At 39.1% G+C, this 11,362-nt stretch overlaps 1 protein-coding gene across 1 annotated transcript; it reads right to left on the bottom strand.

Annotated features, from left to right (window-relative positions):
* Nucleotides 1-3,360: 3,360 nt before the first annotated feature.
* Nucleotides 3,361-11,362, bottom strand: rtkn2 (rhotekin 2). The gene is made up of 12 exons (XM_062430733.1): nt 11,225-11,362; nt 9,197-9,396; nt 8,952-9,010; nt 8,716-8,769; nt 8,500-8,617; nt 8,143-8,343; nt 7,371-7,465; nt 6,756-6,862; nt 6,521-6,652; nt 4,752-4,920; nt 4,428-4,535; nt 3,361-4,204 (listed from the first exon to the last, which is right to left on the bottom strand). Exons 1-12 carry the CDS (start codon nt 11,360-11,362, stop codon nt 3,510-3,512), a joined length of 2,076 nt encoding a protein of 691 aa, XP_062286717.1. The 3' UTR covers nt 3,361-3,509.

Raw genomic sequence — 11,362 nt, forward strand, 5'->3', positions numbered from 1 at the left:
TACACGTTTCTTCGGTTGTGTTCTTTAAACTGAACTGCACATAAATAGTGAGGGCTGAATAAACTGATATTTAACGCCAGTGTATTATGCTGTAATGTGATGTTCTTTTTTTTTCAAGAGTAAATGCAGTGTGAATGGGGCTTTATTATTGTAATACCATTATCTGGCTATGAGATTCCATCCACCTTAATCTTCACAACAGGCTACTTCTGGGCTCACAGCCAGAGGAGCCTCTCCAGTATCTGCTGCAGTAGAGAAACATTCCAGTGTATGTATCTCTATGGGATGTGTGTTGGGCTGCAATAAAAGCTATGCTCTGACTTTTATTGCCACCCCCTGGTAAACCTTTACCATGAAAAATATTCAGTAATACTTCCAAGCTCAGCAAAAATAAAACAGGCTCACCAGGGTAGAATGTAGGCCTTTTTATTGCAGATCAGCAATAATAAAACATACAGTTAGCTTCCAAGACAAAAACAGAGAAAATGGAGTTAGAAAATTGCACCTCTTTGTAAAGACAAAAACAAAACACTAGTTGTTGTTTTTTTTTTACATTGCACTGCACAGAAATTAAACTGTACTAGGACAAGATTAATGTATCACTACGTACACAGGCACAGAGCCACTTAGTCTAAATAATTAATATCATAAAAGGAACATTGAGATGAGTTGGCAGAAAGGACTACACTACAGAAAGGAATTACATAACAATTTTAATCACAAGTACAATAAACCTACACTCTATTCCCATGAACTGTTATATGTTATTACTATATGAAAAGACAAATATAAAATCAATTTTTTTTTTTTTTACAATACACAGTAAGTGAAAATAAATGTGGCTCATTAGTTTGGCTCTGGACACAGTGAGAATGTCCAGACCTTATTTAGTCATAAAGCAGCTGTGATCTAATGCATGAAAAATGTACATGTTTTCCCCTCTAGAGGCAACCACGTCTATACAGGTTGCATTAAAATTGCTTTTAACGTTAATTGTCCGAAATACTATGCAGAAATGTCAGCTGTCACTGTTAATAGCTTTCTCTCTAGCATGCTTAGTGTATCTGAAAATGGCCAAGATGTTGATGGAAGATGCAGGATGTGCAGTCTAATGGCCATGTTCCCTTATTTGTTTGAAAAAGATGGTTTCACGTGTTTAAATCAATGATTTTAGAGATGTAACCGCATCAGCATCAGAATAAAACTAAACCACTGATTTTGAGATTTTGACATCATAACCTTCCCTAGTTTTTCTAGATATGTACAGTACTAATCAAAGTGACTAATGTATTAGTAATACACCCTGACCATATAAAACATTTGGAACTGACTGCTAATATTGAGCTTCGTACCCTATTGTACAACCCATTCTCGGCTCTTTCAAGGCTTAAACTAAATCCTCCTGTAATCTCCCTTTCTTGATTAAACTGAATTTAGAGGGTAAGATTTAAAAAAAAAAAAAAAAAAAAAGGGATTGTAGCTTTCACCACTTTTTTTTTTCTTTTTCTAAATCTGAGCAGGCAATTAAAAAAAAAAAGTAGCTCATGTTTTGTATACTCAGGTATATTTATGAAGATCATTCTTCAGCAGCTGATGGTTAAGTGGCTGAAATATTTAGTGGTAGGCAGTATTGGATATCATGGTTCAACACACACACACACACACACACACACACACACACACACACACACACACACACACACACACACACACACACACACACACACACACACACACACACACACACACACACACACACACACACACACACACACACACACACACACAAAAGGGCATTCATTATTTTAGCCAGTCAAAAGACTCATTCATTCAATTATGTTCATAGCATTTATGGGCTGCAGTGTTAAATTATGTTGGACATAATGTGTAGCCCCTGAAAACCAAGGTCGCTCCATTATTAAGACCTTTGGGAAATGGAGAAGTCACATTTGTGCTTGCAATTGCTCCTAAAGTCCTGTTCCCTTAAAAATCAGCTATAGTGGTCATAAAGTCGTCACAGTAAGTGGAATAAGTCAATAGTTCCAAAAGGAATGACTCGTCCATAGTCGGTCCATGGATCAATTCCAATTTGAGTGCTTTTGCAAAGGCTCTTTCTTCAGTCCGTGTTCCTGTGGCAGAGCGAGAAATAAGCCTTTCCATTTTAGTGGGATTGATGATGACGATGTCCAAGCCAACATACAGCTTTCAATTTCATCTATGGGTTAGCTGCTCATAAAAAGTTTTATAAATGGAGAGTGCAGCCAGAGATTTATCAATACCATATTGATATTGTGATATGAAGTGTCAACTGGAATTTGGGTTTGTGAGGGTTGTCTTCTTCTTTTTTTTTAACACTTACATCCTGTTCAGGGTCAAATTTGACCCATTTTGACATTTGACAGCTGTAAAAGCACCCCAAATGTCTTTTACCCTGAAACTTTTCCTAAAGTGGCCCAAAATCCGACCTGTATCTATTGACATTACTTTTTGTCAAATGAATAGTTAATAGTTTTTAGATAGGAGTTATGAGGATTTCTTTTTATGATGTAGCAGTGAAGACTGATGTCTCTAATGGTTATACAATAAACTCCACAGGTCCATAAAGCTCTTGTAATTTTCAGTTTCAATAAAAACATTTAAATAATTATTGCTATGTCATATTTTCATGTCTTATGTAAATAGGACATGATATTGTGTGATAGTAGGTGTAAAACCTAAAAAATACAATCTCTCTGCTCTCTGAAACATTAATCAAGGTTTAATCACACATTTATTGATCAGTCAGATCGGCTATTGATACTTTCTAAACAGATCTGTGGTTCAAAATTTGGTATAGACAATTTTTATCAGGGGAACATACTGTGAGGGTGTAGAATATGAACAGTATGTAAGTGTTAAAGGACCACATCACCCATCCATCCTTTAGCTTAAAGGAATAGTTCAACAATTTGGGAAATATAGTTCTTTGCTTTCTTTCCAAGGGTAAGACAAGAAGATTAATACCACTCTCACATCTATCTGCTCAATATGAAGTGGCAGCTGGAGATGGGTGGCCTTTGCGTAGCATAAGGACTGAAAACAGGAGAAATAGCTATTCTGGCTCTGTACAAAGGTAATTAAATCTGCCTACCAGCACCTCTAAAGCTCATTAATTAACACATTTTATTTGATTCTTTAATCCATACAAAAACCTTAAACGTCAAGTGTCATTTTTACACTTCGTTTTTTTATACAGAGTAAACAAAAGAGCTATAGAGTGTTAATTGATGATAATTAATGAGCTTTAGTGGTGCTGGTAGGTGCATTTAGTTACTGTTGGACAGAACCAGTCTGGCTATTTTCCCTCTTTTTTTATAATCTTTATGCTAAGCTACGCTAAACCCCTTCTGGCTCCAGCCTCACAGATCTTCTCATCCAACTCTATCTATCTATCATAGCTAAATGTTATTTATATTAGTGATAAGGCAGAGTTAGATAGTTAAATCATTCAGACGCTGGAATGCTTGAGGTCACAGCGCTTTAAGGTTCATCCTCTCTCTGAAAGACTTCCTCACTTTGCTCCTCGGTGCAGGAACTGGACCAGGACCATGACTGGCTCTGACAAAGCCATGTTCACCTGTGGCTTCAGGGTTCTGGTACTCCATCTGCTGTAGAGGGGGCAGAGGTTGACTTTGTGGTTGCACATCGAGGACCCCCAGCGGAGCATTGTTGCGGCTCAGGGCTCCGGCTCCTCCGGGGTTGTTCCGCTGGAGCTGCTGGATGATGGCAGAAAATTTGGCATCCAAAGACGGTCTGCCACTTTTGGATTTTGTGGCTGGACGCGACATGCAAGTCCCGGAGTTCTCTTTCTCCTGGTATGGGAGAGGAGGATGTTGATTTAGAGAAGGAGGGAGGGGAGGTCTGGCAGGGCGGGTGGGAGGAGCATAAGGCTCCCGATCAGGGGGAGGAGGTGGAGCACGCCGCTTCTTGTTACTGACGGATGGAGAGCTGGTGTTGGCGCTGGGGCTTGAACAAGGGGTGGAGGTTTTGCTATGTGACAGGACACTCTTCTGCACTAACACAGACTGGGATCCATCAAACAGACTGGACCAATTAGGCGTCTCCTTCTCCTCCTCATGACCAATTAGATAGCGGCCATCTGTCTCCTCAATCTTGTTGTGGATAATGTCTGTGATGCTCTCAAACTTGCCAGGTGAATTTATACCTGCAGGAAAACAAAATTAATTAATATTGAAAAAAAAAAAACCTCAAACAGTTGAGTTAAATGTCACGTTTGCATCTTTTTCCACATTGATGTCTTATTAAAATGTAATGAAAATATATTAAAGTATCACAAAAGACACTTACATAAACCTCTGACAGACATCAGCAAATTATCAACCTCTATGTAACCCACTTCAGCCACTCGTCCCAATTATTCTACTCACTGAGGTCGTTGTAAACAGAGTCTGCTTGCTTGGTGAGGAAGAGTGATGGTTTCCGTGGTGATGCGACCTCGATCTTCATTAGCTGGTCACAGCAGTGCAGCCACTGGCCTGGTTGTAAACAAGGAGATGCATGAGAGACACAGATAAAGGTTATACAATCTGTTCTTGTTAAGGGGAGTTTAGCTAAATATATGTGCAAACAATGTTCTAGCCCAAACAGTCTGATGCGCTCTCATACACACACACACACACACACACAAAACCTTTTATAGAAAAACACAAACATGTTCCTGTTCTGTGTTTGCCACAGAAAAACAAACTCACTCTGATCATAGAGGTGCTGGTGGAGGGCTTCCAGCCAGTCTTCAAGCTCCTCCGTGGTGTCCGTGGTGAAGACGATGGTCTGAGCTCCCTCTGATGAAGGGTTGATGATGGACATACTCCTGGATTTCTGGCCTGCTGCCTCCTTCTCCATCAGACGGATGCGAGTGTCCTGCAAAAGCAACACAGATAACTTTCAATAAGCTGAAAAGTTCTGCAGTACACAAATGAAAGCTTTATATAAGATAAAGCACTAAGTATATTGCTGATACTGCAGAAGAAAATCAATTCAGCAGCAAAATACCCAAGATGCAAGCAGGACCTCAGTGAGTAATTAGGGCCCGAGCACTGACCAGTGCGAGGCCCTATTGTATCTGTCCTGATTATTATTATAGTTCCTATAAAACAAACGCCTTTTTGACAGCCTAAACGTGCCCCAAAACTCACCACAACTTGCAATCATGTCTTATCCGGCGAAAAAATTGATATTTTAAGGATCGCTGAAATGGGCGACGCAAAATGGATCAATAACGCCCCCTAGAAAGTTTTTTAAAAACAAGCCCCTCGACTCAGATTGACGTAGACAAACAAAATTCGGTAAACACATGTATCGTGTAAAGACGCACTAAAAAGTCTCTTGGCCCATGACGTCACTCCAACAGGAATTCGGCCATTTTGAAAAATATGTGCGATTTTGGCGAACAAACTTGTCCCAGGGATTTCATCCGACCGACTTCAAATTCACTCAGAATCATCTTGAGACATTGGAGGTGAAAAGTTCAAAAAAACGTTCTGATTAGGGATTCGGTTTGGGCGTGGCGGTGCCGACAATTTCCTTCGCCATTCCATCCTTCGCCAAAAAGCAGGAAATCCTTATAACTCCTACAAACATCTTCCGATCTACACCAAATGAATCACGCATGTAGAGGGTCCCGCCCTGAACACGTCTATGCATCAATACTGTGTCATATACACAGCGCCACCTACTGGACACAGGAAGTCAGCCTCATATGACAAACATTATCCAATTTATATGAAATTTACAGGATGTCTTCTCCACATCATACACTACAACATGACATATAATTGGTGGGTGATCTCTAGCGCCACCTACTGGACACAGGAAGTCAGCCTCATAAGACAAACATTATCCGATTTATATGAAATTTACAGGATGTGTTCTCCAGATCACATACTACAACATGACATATAATTGGTGGGTGCTCTCTAGCGCCACATAGTGGACACAGGCAGTGATATTTCACCACATCATGCAACGTCAAATAAAAGCCTGCGAATGAAGACGTCTACCTGCGCGCCCTCCGACTGCGCCACAGCCCGACATGCATGGGGGGGGGGGCGAGGGCCCGTTCATCGCTGCTTGCAGCTTTAATTATTAGAGTTATTCTCTATTTTGGCTATTTGGCAAGTTTTACGGAAACCCTAAACTGAGATTTAATCGATAATAATAATTTAATATTTATATTTAATATAAAATTCCACTAACTAGACAATAATGATATAGTGATAGTAATAACATTCAAATCTTTACATTTGTTTAATAATAAATACATTCAAACACAGATATGTCTTGAAAGCAGGTAACACAGTGAATATTTCAGTAAATCACCTTCAAGCACTCGTTTTATTACGTTGCTCCTGTGGTTAAGTGACCAGTCATTTTCAATCAACAAAGCTTAACAAAGAAACCGAGCTGGAAATAAAAATGAGTGTAGAAGGTGAAGGTCAGGACGTTTACTACTCTGTGTTACCTTGGTGATGGGTACTTTGAGAGTGGGCTGCACTTTAGCATCAATTTCTTCCGGGGTGAAATAACAGGAAAGAAAGCCGGCACTCAAGACACAGTAAAGGCTGCAGCAGCGGTGCATCCCCTCCACACTTTGCTGAAAATCAAAACGAAGAATCAGCACAAGTGAAGTAGTTTAACCTCACAATCAACTCAAGAGCTAATGGTGATAATAATAACAGCAGCAGCAGTCAACACACCTTCTGGCTCAGGTAGCCAGTCATCATGCTTTGTGTCATGCAGACAGGCTGGGCCACCAACCGGCAGCAGAGGTTGCCATAAAGTGGGAGCCAAGATGACCACTCAGCTGTGGAGATGAAGAGCAACAGTGGCAAAAAATCCAAATATTGATATCTACATATAACTACTGCATGCTTTATTTAAAGAAACAGGATTTCATTTAGAAAGAGGAGAAAACCTATTGATAACTCAACTTTTTAGTTTGTCATGGTCTAGTGTTAAATAGCAAATATACAGAATAGAGACGAGAGTTTCCAGTGGTAATAGCATTTAACAGTAGCAGTAATCTCATAATATGCACTATGGACCTGAATACTGATCTATTGTGATGTAAAGTCATACCAAACACTTACTGAAAAAATTTGAACTGGATGACAAAAAATAACCTGCCAGAGCACTAACTTTCCTATTCATTTAATCACTCCCACAAAAAGTAATCCAAGCTAAACTTCAATCATAGATTTAATGGTGTAAAAATATTGTATCATTATCCTAGTACTGAATCGAATTGGGAGCTAAAATGCTTTAATCCCTCATATCCCCTGATATTACATTTCTGTGCCTTTGTTTCTTACCATCTTGGAGGACAATGAGCGAATGAGACTGAAAGCTGCCTTCAGCTTCACACAGATCCAGCGTGGTGTAGGCCAGCAGGTTGTATTTAGCTCCGCTGGTTCAAGTAGAAACACACATACAGCGCACAGAGTTTAGCATACTTTCAAGCATACTGCACCGAGTTACTTTCATTCCTTCTCTTCCCACAGCAGCCACAGCAAATTCATTCTTCACTCTAACCCTTACAATAAATAATCATAAAGACGTTGATATACAAAGACTCTTAACTCCATAACCCCAACATGTGCACATAACCTACTTTATTTTTTCTACATTATCTCCATGTTCAAAGGCCTAATGTACCACAGTGTCTCTCTCCCACTGAACAGGTGGTATGTATCGCTTACAGATGTTCAGTTGAGAGTGTCATTTCTTTTTCTAAATACCGCTAAATGTGGTTTTCCACTCATAAACAAGTAAAATTGTGGTGGGAACATAAAAAATATAACACTTTTTTCAATAACACAGTCAAATGAATGGCACAAAAAATATTCTGTGAATGTGCCGTGGCTAAACATGCCAGTATTTATAACCTCAAATATTGTTGTAAATCTAATCTCAACACTCAATCAGTCTGATTTGTTTACAGACATGTTGTGAGAGTGTGCAGCTACACACATTGTTCCAGTAATAAGTCATAATCGAGTTAGTTCCCCAGCTGCAAAAAAAACCCCCAAAACCCAAGAGATCCATGAGTCTGTAAAGGGTTTTATGGGATTACACAATACATACGAGGGTATTGGGTTGTACTGCAGGAAGGTGTCAGGGTCTGGACTGTCCAGCAGAGGGCAGAGCTTCTTCCCAGCGGTCTTTCCAAAGGAGTTGCGGAGCTTCTTGGCTAGTTTCTTTGGCGTGTTTACCAAGGTGAGCTCTTCCTCCAGGGCACAGCTCCACAGCTCCACCTTCAGCTCAAACATAGGACCTGCGTCTTTACTGTCAGTAGGAAACATTTAAATAAGGATGTCAAAATTAAAATATATACACATAAACTCTGATTTATCAATCTAGAAATAACTAAAAAGAAAATACAGAAACTTAAAAAGTTCAATCATATTTGCTGTTTATTGAATACATGCAAGCATCACTTACAAGACAGTGACTCCTTCAAAGCAGATGTCAGTGACTGATCGGTCCACTACTACCATCTCAGTTTCAAACACCTCTGAGCCGATCTGCATCAGACAGAAAACCGCCACCCGACGAGAACCTGCAAACACACATGTTAAAGAAGCAAGCGTTCATAAATTAACATGGAGGTGAAACTAAACAGATAGTTATGAATGGTAATAAAAAGGATAAACTCACTCCCTCTGTTGTTAAAGTGAGCCGAATCCCTCCACATCATAGGAATACGCAGCCCTGCATCAGAACAAAGAGCCAGTTTATTTCTAAAATGCTCGGTTTTATGAAAATAAATTAAAAAGTCACGAATAAAAAAAGCTATCTTAAAAAAGTGTTACAATTTGTCCTAATTTTGTGCTTATATTCATTCTGTCTACTTCAGTGCTGAATGATCTTGGATAAAAGGAAAGCAATCCTACCAGTCATTGCAATTGTTCCATTACACGGCACACGATCATCTGAAAGTGGATCTGAAAATCTGAAATGAAACATTTAATTTACAGTTACTGTTATACATGTGTCGATAAATTCACTTCACTGCAAAACAATGCTTTTTTTTTTTCAATTTAATCTCTGACAGTATTTTGTTGGTAATGTGCACTAAAGCTATTAAACAAGTTCTTCTGTCCTACACTGAACCTTTACAGACATTTTCCATCTTTACCCGCTGACTGCTCCCATCTTGTCCTGCTCCTCTTTCTTCCTCTGCAGCTGGCTGAAGTAAGCCTTGATCCTGGCATTGCAGGTCTGCAGGTTCTTGGAGGCGTTGAGAACCTGGTCTCTCTTACTGCAGGCGAGGAGCAGCTTGTAGGCACCCTCTCGCATTCGCATCTCAAAGTCCAGCTTTTCTTGAAGGTTTGTATTCTTCGTGGAGATAACATACGCAGGAGAAAGTTCATAATTATCAAATTCATATTTTCTATGCTAGGAAAAAGAAAACACTACAGAGAGGCACATCAACATAGATCGGCTATCTATGATGCTTTAATATGTCGTACAATAATGCAAGATGAAAATGATGAGAGCCAACATGAAGTATTAGCTAAAATGGACTTGGAGTGAAGTTGTCTTTGAATGTCGTTTGTGGCAAAAGAAAAAAATCCCTTCAAGTGTTAAAGGTGTTAATAGCATTTGAAATGTTACTCGCGCACATAGTGATGCACAACAAAGATGCTGCCAAACCTGTTACAGTGCATTTTAGTTTAGGTTGCTCTGAGTTTCTTGCGATTGAGTATATGTAAGACAACAGAATAATTAAAGGCTTAAAGGAAATGTGATCTTACTTCTTTGAACTTCTAGTGCTGAATATACAACTGGTACCATCACAAGATGATGCCATCACAATTTTAAACTGTTAAATTTGTGGCAAACTTATTTTTAAATCACACAAAAGCAACTTTTTTTGTGGAAGAGGATGAGATGAGATGATCTCTGGAGTAGTGGAGCAGAGAGGTTAGGGGAAGTACCGGGGGTTTCATAATGTTATCACATATATGCAATGACAGTAAGTAAGTACATGATTTGATGCAGATCTTATGGAGATAAGATTGGAGAGATGGCAAAGATTGAACGTGGAAATGTATGGATTGCATGCTGCAAAGCGAGCAAATGTCTATAAGTGTAGTTCTAGCAAACATATTTATGGCTTAAATGGAGTATGATGATGTCTGATTTAATTTGGTCAAAAGAAATCTTACACTAAATTCAAAATACCAGCTTTTCATTTAATTTGGAGATTGTCAAGTGGAGTTGACACAATTATATTAATATTTATTTAAGGTATACAAACATCATCATTCTCCACAGTTAAAAAATATGCACCTGCAGCTTCTTAGAAATCTGTCGTATGTACAACAAATTCATATCCTCTACTATCTGCAGCGTGTCATTCAGAAGACTTGGGCATCGTCTCATGCTTGTGGCCTGAAAAGGACATTGGTTTGAGCGGTGTTAAGAGCAGAAAAAACAGCATTCTTTATTGTTGTTCTGGAGATGCTAAGCAACGAGACACAGTGCAGTAAGTAACACAGCTCTGGTTTCAGGGGAAGTGAATAAATGGGGGTTACTGCCTTGTTGAAGAACTGGCTCCCATTGTTGTCCCAAGGAAGCAGCTAAAGGTGACAACTGTTGTGTGCAGTGTTCGGGAGTAACTAGTTACATGTAACGGCATTGAGTGATTTAATTACAAAATAAATGTAATTGTAATCTGTTACAGTTACTGAGAAAAAAATGCGTCATTAAATTGTAGTTATTGTGAAAATGTTGATGATTATAAAGGAGGTTAGATTTTGGTGGGCTTAATGGATACACTTACCCTAACAGCTGAAAACATTTGTTATAGAAAGTTAGAAAAGTAACCAAATGTAATAAGTTAGATGAGTTTGATTAAGTAATTTAACTAGTTACATTACTTATTACATTTTAAATAGGATACTAGTAATCTACAACCTATTACATTTCCAACCCTGGTTGTGTGTTTGAGATAAACATTAGAAAAGTCGTGTCATTGTTAACCGGTTATTTGAGCATAGCCAAATAACAGTTGTTATCGTAGCAATGTAAGATATAAAAGCAGAAAGCTGTATATAAGGTTTGGTTAGCATCGTTGCACTTTGGACCCTCACTGTCATTACGACTCAAGAGTTCACAGCAAAAAAATACAAAAACCACTGTAGTATCTCTTCACACATACCTCTGTTTGAAGGAATAAGACACTCTGTCGTATTTTCTTCCTTTTGATCTCCATTGCAACTGCGGAACCGGCTGATATTACCGACCTGGAGCTGCTCCCGTGTCGCCTGGATGTTTGAACGTCCCGCTGCTCCTCCAT

Source organism: Scomber scombrus, chromosome 12, assembly GCF_963691925.1.
Source record: "Scomber scombrus chromosome 12, fScoSco1.1, whole genome shotgun sequence".
Lineage (NCBI taxonomy): Eukaryota > Metazoa > Chordata > Actinopteri > Scombriformes > Scombridae > Scomber > Scomber scombrus.

Coding starts and splice junctions, on each gene's coding strand:
- rtkn2 (XM_062430733.1), bottom strand. CDS start 11,362: ATGGAGGAGCAGCGGGACGTTCAAACATCCAGGCGACACGGGAGCAGC. Junction 6,863..7,370: donor GCTCATTGTCCTCCAAGATG/GTAAGAAACAAA, acceptor TCATCTCCACAG/CTGAGTGGTCATCTTGGCTC. Junction 4,205..4,427: donor CTCTGTTTACAACGACCTCA/GTGAGTAGAATA, acceptor GTTTTCCTGCAG/GTATAAATTCACCTGGCAAG.